Source organism: Hyaena hyaena, unplaced genomic scaffold (genome assembly GCF_003009895.1).
Source record: "Hyaena hyaena isolate Hyena2069 unplaced genomic scaffold, ASM300989v1 scaffold_181, whole genome shotgun sequence".
Classification (NCBI taxonomy): Eukaryota; Metazoa; Chordata; class Mammalia; order Carnivora; family Hyaenidae; genus Hyaena; species Hyaena hyaena.
This window is the reverse complement of record NW_024080813.1, coordinates 568,478-583,358: the sequence shown is the minus strand read 5'-3', so window position 1 is coordinate 583,358 and position 14,881 is coordinate 568,478. Positions and strand designations below refer to the sequence as shown.

Here is a 14,881-nt window from a genome sequence, read left to right as displayed (position 1 = left end):
ATCTTCTTGATCCATTCATCCGTTGATGGTCACTTAGGCTCTTTCCATGTTTTGGCTATTGTTGAGAGTGCTGCTATGAACATCGGGGTACATTTGCCCCTATGCATCAGCACTCCTGTATCTCTTGGGTAAACTCCTAGCAGTGCTATTGCTGGGTCATAGGGGTGTTCTATTGTTAATTTTTTGAGGAACCTCCACACTGTTTTCCAATGGGGTTGCTTGCACCAGTTTACATTCCCACCAACAGTGTAGGAGGGTGCCTGTTTCTCCACATCCTTGCCAGCATCTATAGTCTCCTAATTTGTTCATTTTAGCCACTCTGACTGGCGTGAGGTGGTATCCCAGTGTGGTTTTGATTTGTATTTCCCTGATGATGAGGGATGCTGAGCGTCATTTCATGCGTCTGTTTGCCATCTGGATGTCCTCTTTGGAGAAGTGTCTGTTCATGTCTTCTGCCCATTTCTTCACTGGATTATTTGTTTTTTGGGTGTAGTTTGGTGAGTTCCTTATAGATTTTGGATACTAGTCCTTTATCAGATATGTCATTTGCAACTATCTTTTCCCATTCCATCAGTTGCCTATTAGTTTTATGGATTGTTTCCTTTGCCGTACAGAAGCTTTTTATCTTGATTAGGTCCCAACAGTTCATTTTTGCTCTTGATTCCCTTGCCTTTGGGGATGTGTCAAGTAAGAAATTGCTGCCGTTGAGGTCAAGGAGGCTGTTTCCTGCTTTCTCCTCTAGGGTTTTGATGGTTTCCTGTCTCACATTCAGGTCCTTTATCCATTTTGAGTTTATTTTTGTGTATGGTGTGAGAAAGTGCCCCAGTTTCATTCTTCTGCATGTTGCTGTCCAGTTCTCCCAGCACCATTTGTTAAAGAGGTTGTCTTCTTTCCATTGGATACTCTTTCCTGCTCTGTCAAAAATTAGTTGGCTGTATACTTTTGGGTCCAATTCTGAGTTCTCAATTCTATTCCATTGGTCTATGTGTCTGTTTTTGTGCCAATACCATACTGTCTTGATGATGACAGCTTTGTAGTGGAGGCTACAGTCTGGGATGGTGATGCTTCCCATTTTGGTTTTCTTCTTCAATATTACTTTGGCTATTCGCAGTCTTTTGTGGTTCCATACAAATTTTAGGATAGTTTGTTCTAGTTTTGAGAAGAATGCTGGTACAATTTTGATTGGAATTGCACTGAATGTGTAGACTGATTTGGGAAGTAATGACATTTTAACAATATTTATTCTTCATATCCATGAGCATGGAATGTTTTTCCATTTCTTTGTGTCTTCTTCAATTTTCTTCATAAGTTTTCTATAGTTTTCATCATACAGATCTCATACCTTTGGTTAGGTTTATTCCTAGGTATTTTATGCTTTTTTGTGCAGTTGTGAATGGGATCAGTTTCTTGATTTCTCTTTCTGTTGCTTCATTATTGGTGTATAAAAATGCAACCAATTTCTGTACATTGATTTTGTACCCTGCAACTTTGCTGAATTCATGGATCAGTTCTAGTAGGCTTCTGGTGGAGTCTGTCAGGTTTTCTATGTAGAGTAACATGTCGTCTGGGAAAAGTGAGAGTTTGACTTCTTCTTTGCCAATTGATGCCTTTGATTTCCTTTTGTTGTCTGATGGCTGATGCTAGGACTTCCAGTCTATGTTAAACAACAGTGGTGAGAGTGGACATTCCTGTCGTGCTCCTGATCTCAGGGGGAAAGCTCTCCGTTTTTCCCCGTTGAGGATAATGTTAGCTGCGGGCTTCTCATAGGTGGCTTTTATGATGTTTAAGGAAGTTCCTTCTATCTCTTTCTCAAGTGTCTTTATTAAGAAGGGATACTGTATTTTGTCAAATGCCTTTTCTGCATCTATCGACAGGATCATATGGTTTTTACCTTTTCTTTTGTTAATGTGATGTATCACACTGATTGATTTGCAACTATTGAACAAGCCCTGTAACCCAGGAATGAATCCCACTTGATCACTGACAATTCTTTTTATGTGCTGTTGAATTCAATTTGCAAGTATCTTTTTGAGGATTTTTGCATCTGTATTCGTCAAGGATACTGGCCTGTAGTTCTCTTTTTTTGCTGGGTCTCTGTCTGGCTTGGGAATCAAAGTGATGCTGGCTTTGTATAATGAGTCCATAAGTTTTCCTTCTATTTCTTTTTTTTGGATTATCTTGAGAAGAATGGGTATTAACTCTGATTTAAATGTCTGGTGGAATTCCCCAGGGAAGCCATATGACCCAGGGCTCTTATTTGTTGGGAGATTTTGATAACTGATTCAATTTCTTCACTAGTTATGGGTCTATCAGATGTTCTACCTCTTTCCATGTGAATTTTGGTAGTGAGTGTGTGTTTAGGAATTTGTCCACTTCTTCTAGGTTGTCCAATTTGTTGGCATATAACTTTTCATAGTATTCCCTGATAACTGCTTATATTTCTGAGGGGCTGGTTGTATTAAGTCCATTTTCATTCATGATTTTGTCTATTTGAGTGCTCTCTCCTTTCTTTTTGAGAAGCCTGGCTAGAGGTTTGCCAATTTTGTTTATTTTTTCAAAACCCCAACTCTTAGTTTCATTGATCTGTTCAACTGTTTTTTGGATTCTATACTGTTTATTTCTGCCCTGATTTTTCTTATTTCTCTTCTCCTACTGGGTTTGTGGTGCTCTTGTTCTCTCCTTCTAGTTCCTTTCGGTGCACTGTTAGATTTTCTACTTGCACTTTTTCTAATTTTCTGAAATAGGCCTGGAGTGCAATGTACTTTCCTCTTAGGACTGCCTTTGCCGCATCCCATAGACTTTGGATTGTTGTATTTTCATTTGTTTCCATATATTTTTAAATTTTTTTCTCTAATTGCCTGATTGGCCCATTCGTTCTTTAGTAGGATGTTCTTTAACCTCCATGTTTTTGGAGGCTTTCCAGACTTCTTCCTATGATTGATTTCAAGTTTCATAGCACTGTGATCTGAAAGTGTGCATGGTATGATCTCAATTCTTTCATATTTATTGAGGGCTGCTTTATGTCCCAGTATGTGATCTATCTTGGAGAATGTGCCATGCGTACTTGAGAAGAAAGTGAATTCCATGGCCTCAGGATGTAGAGTTCTAAATATATCTGTCAAATCCATCTGGTCCAATGTGTCATTCAAGTCCGTTGTTTCTTTAGTGATTTTCTGTCTAGTTGATCTATCTGTTGCTGTAAGTAGAGAATTAAAGTCCCCTGCTATTAGCACACTCTTGTCCATAAGATTGTTTCTGTTTGTGATTATGTATTTGGGTGCTCCCGTATTCAACGCATAGACATTTATAATTGTTAGCTCTTCCTGATGGATAGACCCTGTAATTATTATATAATGCCCTTCTTCATCCCTTGTTACTGTCTTTAAAGTCCAGCTTGTCTGATATATGTATAGCTACTCCACCTTTCTTTTGACTTCCAGTAGCATGATAGATATTTCTCCATCCCCTTACTTTCAATCTAAAGGTGTCCCCAGGTCTAAAATTAGTTTCTTGTAGACAGCAAATAGATGGATTTTGAGGTTTCTTTTCAATTCTGATACCTATGTCTTTTTTTTTATTTAAAAAAAATTTTTTTTTAATGTTTTATTTATTTCTAGGAGAGAGAGAGAGAGAGACAGCGTGAGCAGGGGAGGGTCAGAGAGAGAGGGAGTCACAGACTGAAACAGGCTCCAGGCTCCGAGCTGGCAGTCAGCACAGAGCCCGGCACGGGGCTCGAACCCACGAACTGCGAGATCATGACCTAAGCGAAAGTCGGACGCTTAACCGACTAAGCCACCCAGGCGCCCCTGATACCTATGTCTTTTGACTGGAGCATGTAGTCCGTTTACATTCAGTGTTATTATTGAAAAATATGGGTTTAGAGTCATTGTGTTCTTTGGAGGATTCATGCTTGTGGTGGTGTCTCTGGTACCTTGTGTTCCTTGCAACATTTCCCTCAGAGAGTCCCCTCAGCATTTCTTGTAGGGCTGGTTTAGTGGTGACGAATTCTTTCAATTTTTGTTTATTTGGGAAGACTTTTATCTCTCCTTCTATTCTGAATGACAAACTTCCTGGATAGAGGATTCTTGGCTGCATTTTTTTTCTGTTCGTCACATTGAAGATTTCCTGCCATTCCTTTCTGGCCTGCCAAGCGTCAGTAGATAGGTCTGTCACCACTCTGATAGGTCTCCATTTGTATGTTAGGGCCCTTTAATCCCTAGCTGCTTTCAGAATTCTCTCTTTGTCCTTAAATTTTGCCAGTTTCACTATGATATGTCATGTAGAAGACTGATTCAAGTTACGTCTGAGGGGAGTTCTCTGTGCCTCTTGGAAAGACTATTATTTTAATCAGAAGGAAACTATCATGAGTCACTCTCCTAATGAACCAGAAAACTCTGGAAGCAGACCTGTAGTCCATCCTGAACCTCCTCACTTTCTTACTCCCCCAGGCCTCCTATATATGGGGATAGGATAAATCTGACAAGCTAAAGCTAATTTCTGCTACAATAGTATTAATTGCTCATTTCAGTAGCTCATAAATAAGATTTTAATAATGTAAACATTTTTTACAGTAAGTTGCTAATAATAGAAATTTGCATGCTTTTCCATGTCTCAACTAATCAATTTCCCTCAAAACTGTAAGTATCAGTAAAGTATCTGGGCATTTTTCAATTTGTAAGGAAGTAGGTTATATATACCAGTGGAGAAATAACCTCCATTAGTCCATATAACAGTGTTCCAAAGGTTTCTGATAATTTTGTACTATTACTTTTTGTTGACTCACAAAAGAAAAAAATTACTATAACTTTTGGTAGTCCTGCAGGGGTTTTTTTGTTTGTTTGTTTTTTGTTGTTTTGCTAGTAATTTCTACACCTAATGTGGGGAAAGAAAAAAATTACTATAACTTTTGGTAATCCTGTAGCTTTTTTTTTTTTTTTTACCCCCGTAAGCTATATGCCTAACGTGGGGCTTGAACTCACAACCGTGAGATCAAGAGTTGCATGCTCTTCCAACTGAGCCAGCCAGGAGCCCTGGGCAGTCCTGCTGCTTTTTGAAATGTTTAGCCCCAGTCTGGTCATATAGCTACATTTAAATGGCTATGTGAAGTAAAAATTTGTATAAACCCAATGTTAATACTATAAAATCTTCTCAGAATTTCAAAAGCCTCTGTTTTGCATGATTAATACAGTTAGGCAGACAGGCCATTTCACAGTGACCGAGTAAAGCTACTGAGAAAAAAAACTACCTAATTCGAAGATGATGAACAGATGAGAAATGTCATAATCAACAAAGCTGTGTGAGGACATGGCTGTTAAAGCTGCACAGTGAGGGCTGAGAGCACCTGTGCCACTTCTATTTTTTGGCTTTCCTACTATATGCTTTATAGATATTAAAAAAAAAAAATGTAACCAGCAGTATATGAGTCTGATTTTGTTTTAAATAAGATGGTTATATATAGGGGCGCCTGGGTGGCTTAGTCGGTTAAGCGTCCGACTTTCGCTTAGGTCATGATCTCGCGGTTCGTGGGTTCGAGCCCCGTGTCGGGCTCTGTGCTGACAGCCAGCTCAGAGCCTGGAGCCTGTTTCAGTCTGTGACTCCCTCTCTCTCTGACCCTCCCCTGCTCACGCTGTCTCTCTCTCTCTCCTAGAAATAAATAAAACATTTAAAAAAATTAAAAAAAAAAAAGATGGTTATATACATATATACATATATCTCTGATTCACTTATTAAGCTTTCTAAAGAGAAGGTTAAGTTCTGCAGTCCTCAGGACAGTGTATGAGAAGAAACAAGGCTGAGAGTTATAGCTCTATGAAAGCAAGACATTATCAGTCTTTTCTATGCAGTCTTAAATATAAATTATATGTACATAGAGATAATATATATACAGGAAATAAATAGCTTATAGGACCTAATGGTAGGCAGGTGGAAAGATTTTCTTATCCCTATATCTAGAACCTAATTACTTTTTCACATATGTGCATGGGTATTTTTCACACTTAATACTCCTTTTTAAAAACTTGTATTTTAAGTTATTTACTTTTGAGAGAGAGAGAGAGAGAGCGAGCATGAGTAGGGGAGGAACAGAGAGACACACACAGAAGCTGAAGCAGGTTCCAGGCTCTGGGCTGTCACCACAGAGCCTGACGCGGGGCATGAACTCACGAACCGTGAGATTATGAACCTGAGCAGAAGTCGGACGCTTAACTGACTAAGCCACCCAGGTGCCCCTCACACTTAGTACTCTTAAGAACCTATACAGGGGCACCTGGGTGGCTTAGTCGGTTGAGCATCCGACTTTCGCTTAGGTCATGATCTTGCGGTTCGTGGGTTTGAGCCCCGTATCGGGCTCTGTGCTGACTGCCAGCTCGGAGCCTGGAGCCTATTTCAGAGTCTGTGTCTCCCTCTCTCTTTGACCCTCCCCTTCTCACGCTGTCTCTCTCTCTCCTACAAATAAATAAAAATATTAAAAAAAAAAAAAAAAGAACCTATACAAAAAGGACTATTTTCTTGAGCGTATTATGTAATGGTTACTTGCTACAACTATGAGAATATAAATATCAGACCATTATATTACACCTTTACCAAGAAAAACACTTCAAAATGAACACAAAGAGAAATTCTAAAAATGAAGTATCTGTGATCATATTATAGTCTTCTGAAATTGATATTTTCAGAACAAAACATTCTCATGGAAATTACAAACATCTGTTTCAGAAAAAAAAAAGAACATTAACTCTAGCACTCTAGTAATGCTGCTACTATTTTAAGTGCTTCCTGTATGTAAGGCACTGCACATGGTATCTGATACATGTAGATTTATTTAATCTTCCCAATCACCTTATAATATTATTCCCATTTTTACCAATGGGAAAACTGAGATTACAAGAGGATCTTAACATGATCACATTACCACAGCAGCTCAGGATTCACACTCAAGCCTGTTTTTAGCTACGGAGCCCATATTCTTTCCTCTATGTCAGATAGTGCTTCTCTGCTGCATAGCCTAAAGGTTTTCCTTAGAATTCTTTTTAAAGAAACATATATGGCTTATTTTGGAAATGGTTTACACACTTCAACACCAACTACAAAAATACTTTGCCTTGGAATGTACTAAGCTGCATTTCTATTTCCTTCTATCAGAGTATGGATCCCTAAGAGAAGAAAACCATTTCTGTGTATCTCCCCAGTGCCTAGAAGCCATTTTCCGATACTCAATCTGTTGAAATGAATAAAATCTACAATTGTCATTTTTAAAATGATCTTACGTCTCTCTAAATACTCACAGCGGGTAGACAGCTTCATGAGTACAGTGCACCGTGGTGACGTAATCGGGACTTGGGTTGTAAAGCATCGTGTACCAATCAGAAAGCATCAGTACCCGACAGGAACGGATATAAAGAACACCAACCGGATCGCTCACAAGTAAGGTGATAATAGCTGCCATACTGCATTCAAATAATGCCGTGATGTGCTGGAAAAGGGCACTGGAGCTAGGAAAACAAAAGAAGCACAATTTTACCAGAAAATGTTCAGTATTTAGACGGCTTTCAAGAAAATCTGTATGTTTCAAAATACAGATTCTAAAAGGAAATTTTAACTGATAAATCCTGAAGCTAAAATATCTTCTAAATAGGTTTAAAAAAAAGTCAAACATGAAAACACTTGAGAAGAATTTAACCTTCTTTACTAAAAAGAAATAGTCATCCCAGATAACACTGTACTAGTATTACCTAAACGTATAAAAAAGTAGAAATTAGATCTTCATCTTTAGTATACTGTATATTGCCAAGCTGTTATTAAAATGTCTCAGTTATCTATGCATCATTTTAAATTATCTTACATATAAAATGCACATAAAAGATTATATATAAAATATATTAGTTATAAAGTACAATAAACATTATAAGCTCATAGTTTAACCCAGTAATTACAACATTAACAACTTCTATCTATCTCTGTTCCTTCCTCATTCCCCACTCCTGGCTCTCTCCCAAGAGTTAACCATTGTACAAAATTGTCTTTATCACTTTTTCTTAAGTTTTTATTCCAACTAGAGTATGCTTCAAAACTACTGTCTAGTTTTATTTTTAAACACTATAAAGTGATATATGTCTTTTAAGGTTTTTTTTTTTTTCATTCAAAATAACATGTCCAAGATTCATCCATGGCACTGCTTGTAGATGAAGTCCAGTTATATGCTTTCTTTTTTTAATGTTTATTTATTTTCGAGAGAGAGAGAGAGAGAGAGAGAGAGAAAGAGCGTGATTGGGGGAGGAGCTAAGAGACAGAGGGAGTCGCAGAAACTGAAACAGACTCCAGGCTCTGAGCTGTCAGCACAGAGCACAGAGCCCAACATGGGCCTCAAACTCATGGGGCTTTAACTCGGAACAGAGGGATCATGACCAAGGCTGAAGTCGGACGCTCAACTGACTGTGCCACCCAGGTGCCCCTGAAGTTCAGTCATTTACACTGCTTTATGCATTTTCAACACTGTGCCCATTCCATTGTTCATCCATTTGTTTTAGTCAAATATGTTGCAAACATCTTTCTCAGTTTATGAGCTGAATTTTCAATTTATTGTGGTATCTTTTTACGAACAGATGTTCTAAATTTGAATATAATTGGCTTTAACAATTTTTAATTTCTGGTTAGCATTTTAATGTTCTGAGAAATCCTCACTCTGAGAAAAATATATCCTAGACTTTCTTCTAAGAGTTTGAAGGTTTTGCTTTTACATTTAAATCTTTAACTCACGTAGAAAAGATCTGTGTATAACGTAAGGTAGATTAGATTTTTCCACTTAGATATTGAACAGTCCCAGCAGTAGCATTTTATTGAGTCGTTTATCCTACACCCGCACCCAGCCCGAACTGCCATGCGCCTTCTGCCATACAAATTTCATATATAACTGGTCTGTTTTTAGGTTTGCTATTTTGTTCCTGTGGTCCATTTATCCCTGAAGCAAGAAAATATGACAATAAATCTTGATATTACATACGTTCTTCTACTTCTTCAGTAGTCTTGGCCATTCTTGGGCTTTTGCACTTCCATACAGATTTTAGAATCAGCTTGTCAGGGACCACCATGTGAATCCAATGTAGCTACCTTGGTCTTAGCTGTCTCACGGTACGATGGTACTATATGTGCGATGGAGGGAGATCACTGATCCTGTGCCTTTCTCTTACAGCCAGCCTCTTTACTGAGTAAACTCTCATATTTCTAGTTAATTATTCTACAGATGCTTTTGAGTTTTTATCTGAACAATGTTTCAGTTAATCTATCACTGCATGGAAAACTACCTCAACACTTCTTCCCTTAAAACCACCATCACTGGTTATTTCTCACTAGTCTGTGGTTTGAGTGGGCACACCAGAGCAGTCCTTGTGTTTCATGTGATACCAGTTGGGATGCACTGTCTATAGGCTTGACTGCCCTGCGCTACGCAAAATGACCAACTCAAATGGCTAGAGTGGATGCCAGCTGCCAGTTATGAGCACAAACGGGGCTGCTGACTGGAGCACCAGTGGTCTCTTATCTTTGGTGTTCTGTGGTTTAATTATAATGTGCACAGGTATGAATTTATTCTTATTCTGCTTGGAATGTATTTTGCTTCCCCAAAAGCAATTCTGCAAATCTGTTTTTCACTATTTCGGTAAAACCTGAAGCTAACAAACCTTTAAATACTGCCTCTCCTTCATTTTCTCTATTTTTTCTGAAGACTCTGATTAGAATCTATGCAGAGTTAATAAAACCTTCCCCGTACACAAGACTCTGACCTTCAGTCAACTCTACCTCTGTTTCTCTGGAAGCCTGATAAGGGTAGAATGTCAACTTTATTGCTAGGTAACATTGCTTAGGATACAAACAACCCCTTGACTGGTAAAGTACATCTGAACTGGGAGAACTATAAATGAGCAGTAACTACAGGATGGGAACACCACAGTCTGGCTTTCTTGAGTTCAGCAATTCCTATAATTGGCATGTCCCTTGCAGAACTCTGGAAAGCACACTTATGGGCATGTTACAGAAAGACTTGCTTCTTTAAGGCGTAATACTATAAGCCTGGACTCCTACAACCACGGAGTGTGGATTTTATCTTCCTGCAGCTGAGCTCAGTTGCTTCAAAAGCTGATGTTGCCCTGCTGGAAAGTTGTGTTCCTTCTGGGTCCACCGGTGCTTGGTATGACCTCTTAAGTCTGAATGTTTAATTGACCCCGGGTGGATTCCCCGCAGGTATTACAGATATATGTTACAGCTTCTCATTCTATGCTCCATTTCTCTTAATATAGGGTCATATTTTTATATCCTTTTCTTTCAGCATTGTATTATTATTCCTTTAGACATATCAATTTCCTAATTCACTAATTCTGTCTTCAATTGTTTAATCTGATCGACCTATCATTTTAAAAATTTCATTTCTAGAAGTTCCTTTTGTTTTTTAAACAAATCTGTTTATTCATTCCCAACAAGCTCTTGTTGACTCTTGGAGATCTTTGAGACTGCATCCTTTATTTAACACTGTAAAGATAGCAGTTTTATAATGTGTAGTCACAAGTCCATTATCTGCAGTCCTTTGGAAGCATAACTATATTGTCCATTATGTCTACCGACTCTCAGTCACAGTGCTTATTTTATCTGGTTATCATGGAATATGAGGTCATTAACAGATATTAATGAACAAGAATCTTATGGACCTAAACCCTAAACTGAGAATGGGGAAGGTTTCCCCAAGAGGATTTGCTGCTTTTGCCAGAAGCATGCCCATCACTGTGGGGCTTCAGCCTCTTGAGAGTCTAGGCTGAGAGCTGGCTCCTCAGATTCAGCATCTCCCTCTATCAGCAGTTAACCTCAGGCAACTTTCCTCCCATTCCTTCAGCCTGCTTTGTCACTCTGCCCCCGCCTGCTTAGAATGGGTTGGTTTGTTTTCTAAAAGAAATGAATTCTTGGAGACCTCCCTTGCCTCCAGTGAGGCCAGCAGTGTCTTAAATAGATGCCTTTTTCAAATTTTAGTTATTTCCTACAGGAGGGTCACCTGGAGCTCCTAATTAGTCCATACTGTTGGAAGCTGAACTCCTGAGTGATTTTACACACAGGGAAACAAAGAATATGTACACAAACATTTACAATTCCATATTATATAATGCAATACTTTGCTTCCTTATAGAATTCATATTTTTAGAGGTACATCCCAACCTCATCATTTCTTGCTATTATTTTTTTTAATGCTGAGAGAAAGAACGTGTGCACAAGTTTGGGAGGGGCAGAGAGAAAGGGGGAGAGAATTGCAAGCACGCTCCTCACTGACAGTGAGCCCAACGTAGGGCTTGATGTCACAAACTGTGAGATCGTGACCTGAGCCAAAATCAAGGGCTGGATGCTCAACCGAGCTCTATTTATTATAGAGCTATTATTTAGTAATCTCTTCCCATCATGCTCCCTTTCAGTCTGTCCCAAGTCATCACATAATCTTTACAAGAGGAAATCTGATTCTAAAACTCCCCTTATTAGCCTACTCAATGAGTCTCATCGGTCTTTTGGGAAAAATACTCCTTAACAACATTACCTTCCATACCTCCTGGCCATGCTACATGCCTTTTTCCTCAAGCCTCCGAACATCTGGGCAGGCTTCACTCACCTGTCTGGTAAGCTGTGTATCCTTCAAGATCAGCTCTGGCATTATTCCCAGGTCTTATATTTCCTGAGACTCCTCGAGCCCCAAATCTCTTTATGTCCTGGTCTCATTCAGTTCTTATTTTCCATCGGATCCTCACCTCTCATTTCTTAATTATACTGTGCTCTTTTTCTGCCTCTATGCTTTTGCATATATATTTTTTTTCTGCTATGTGATAGACTCTTTCTTCAATTCCTCTATCAAAAACCATTGACTTTTCAAAGTCCAGCTTAAAGTCAGTTTTTTCTTGTGTGAAACCACCCTATTCTAAGAATCAACATTAACTTTTTTCTTCTTCATGCCAGCCTTAAAACTGTGCACATATTTCCCTTACAGAACGTCACAAATACTGTGACGGCCTGTCTCTCTTGTGCACTGGACTACGAGCATCCACATTTAGTTATTTTGGAATCTCGCAACCCAGTGTATCACCTGGCACATTGCAAACACCCTTAGAGATTGCTCAATGAATACATTCTAAGTTACAAATTATATAAAAACAAATTATATAAGAAGCACAACTTCTGACTGTACTCCATAAAGATATACAATTCTGTTGATCTTTGTCCTGGCCTTAAAGAAAAACAAATTTAATACTAAACTCTGGGGAAAGCAAGGTTACTAGAAAGGAAAGTTTCTACGAGAATCTGACCCATGCATTCTCAATGGGTGACTTCACTCCTAAGAGGGCAACAGTCAGTTCTTGGGGATAAATTAATCTTATATAAAGCATATATAGGCATACATGACATAAAGAGATAAACAGTTTATCTATGATACTAAAATTTCATGGGGGTAAGTGGAATTAAGAAAAAGAATATTCAAGTGGGCTCTTTACTTAAGGAAATGACAATGAATAAAAGGTCTAGCCTCACACAGCTAGGCCTCTGCTTCCCTGATTATAAGGGCAACATCTCAGGAAAATGCGAGACATGGCTCTTGTGTTCCTTGCTGCCAATCCTAGGCAAAGCATACCTAAGTTCTGCAAATTTCTTTTTATTTATTTTTTTTTTAAATTTTTTTTTTAATGTTTTTATTTATTTTTTTTTTAGGAGAGACGGAGACAGACAGCGTGAGCAGGGGAGGGTCAGAGAGAGAGGGAATCACAGAATGAAACAGGCTCCAGACTCTGAGCTGGCAGTCAGCACAGAGCCCGACGCGGGGCCCGAACCCACGAACCGCGAGATCATGACCTAAGCGAAAGTTGGACGTTTAACCGACTAAGCCACCCAGGCGCCCCTGCAAATTTCTTTTTAAACCCACCTCCTTTCTTCCCCAAACACTAATCACTTCTCTGCTCTGTCCTCAAACCAAACCTCACCCTCTGCTCCAAGACTCTCCGTCAAAACATATGTGATGTTTTAATTCAAATGCATTTGGTGAGGCACATCTATATACCCCATCTCTTCCTGCTTGTGACTAAGAAGTTCCAGCCAACTAGCTGAACAATCATTCCACTTTGGCTTTCAGTTTATCACACCTCCTTTCTCACCCTGATCTCTCATCATCCTAGAAAAGAAATTAAAAGATGAGAGCTACTTTTTCAAAAACTTTTTACAGATCCATTGCGAAAAGAATGAATGCTTTTCCAAATATGTAAATAATCACCCTGGATTTATCAGGTGGGATCCAGGAAACTATTAATTCTATTTCCACTGGCCCATCCATTCCATTCCTGCTCAACAGTACTAGAGTCTGGCTATCCCTACTTCTTGGAAACAGCCTACTAATATGCCTCACCTATAATCTATCCTCTATAGAAGTTACCTTCCTAAAATAAATATACAGCCAGTGATGCTACTTCTTTAAACCAAAACTTTCACCAATCAATCATCCACGCGGCGGATACTAAATGAGCACCTGTCATGAGACAGCTGCTGAGCTGGTCTGTGGAGATTCCCTGGCGAACAACAGATACTGCCACTGCCCTCTGGACTGCGAGGAGGAGATGGGGGGAGACAAACACAACCCTCGACCATACTGAGTGCTAAATACAAAACAACAAAATGAAGAGTGGGTTTATAGTAGGAAAATAAGGGGGGGCAGACCTCCTTTATATTGGGTAAGGGAATATATGACTGAAATCTGAAGGGCAGCTGGGTAAAAAGCTGCAGTCAGAGGGAGAAGAGAGTATTTGAGGCAGAGAAAAGCTGACGAAAGGAAAGGGACCTAAAGCAGGAAAGATGCTGAAAATTTGGAGGAACTAAAAACCGGTAGGGCCGAAATGTGCTAATTGGACTCCTCATTCCCGATAAGACAGCGTTCACATCCTCTTCGAGAACCTTCACATTCTGGCCTCAACCTACTTTTTCCACTCTCCTGTTTACTACCTTTCTTTCATGTGCGATCCACACTCAGACGACGCCAGGCCACTTCCAGTCCCACCCACAACACAGCCCGCATTTCATACCTCTATGCCACTGCTCCTATTTCCTCTACCCAAATGTCTTCCTGAAGCCTTTCACATCCCACCAGACACAATTTATCTCTTCTACTCTTTGTGACTCCAGAGTATCTTGTTCTAACCCTTTTATACACCTTTTGTCTATATGCTTTTAAGACCGAATCACATAACTAGTTATATACACATTTGTCTTCTCTCAAGACTATGACTATAAACCACATCAGTTATATCTGTACCTCTTCTCCTGATCGAAACATAAAACACAGTGCTCAATAAATGTTGATTTAATGTTTTAGTATGAGTTTTCATAATTAGGTGGCAGTTGTATCATTTTAACATTATTTTAGATTACTAGGATTAAATTAAATCACAAAGTATTCTACAACACAGTTTGTAAACATAACCAATTCTTTGTAGAAAACCCATAAAGATTGTAATTGAGAAATGAAAATAGTATTACTTCAGTATCATTTAAACAGTAAACATAAAAACAAAGGATACCTCCCTAGATAATTAGAGTCATGCCCTATCATTAAGCTTTCCTGCCACAGTCAAAAGTAATCAGAATACATGTTCAACATCACTCATCATCAGGGAAATACAAATCAAAACCACACTGAGATACCACATCACGCTGGTCAGAGTGGCTAAAATGAACCAATCAGGAGACTATAGATGTTGGCAAGGATGTGGAGAAACAGGGACCCTCTTACACTGTTGGTGGGAATGCAAGTTGGTGCGGTCGCTCTGGAAAACAGTGTGGAGGTTCCTCAAAAAATAAACAATACAACTCCCTTATGACCCAG

General features: G+C 39.1%; 1 protein-coding gene across 4 annotated transcripts in view; it reads right to left on the bottom strand.

The window, feature by feature from the left end:
* LOC120237469 (JNK1/MAPK8 associated membrane protein) overlaps positions 1–14,881 on the bottom strand; it is a 44,282-nt gene that overhangs the window by 24,339 nt on the left and 5,062 nt on the right. For all 4 annotated transcript variants that reach the window (XM_039240772.1, XM_039240773.1, XM_039240774.1 and 1 more), the window contains one exon: positions 7,284–7,490. In XM_039240772.1, coding sequence (XP_039096703.1) covers positions 7,284–7,490 — 207 coding nt within the window. The remainder of the gene's footprint in view (positions 1–7,283; positions 7,491–14,881) is intronic.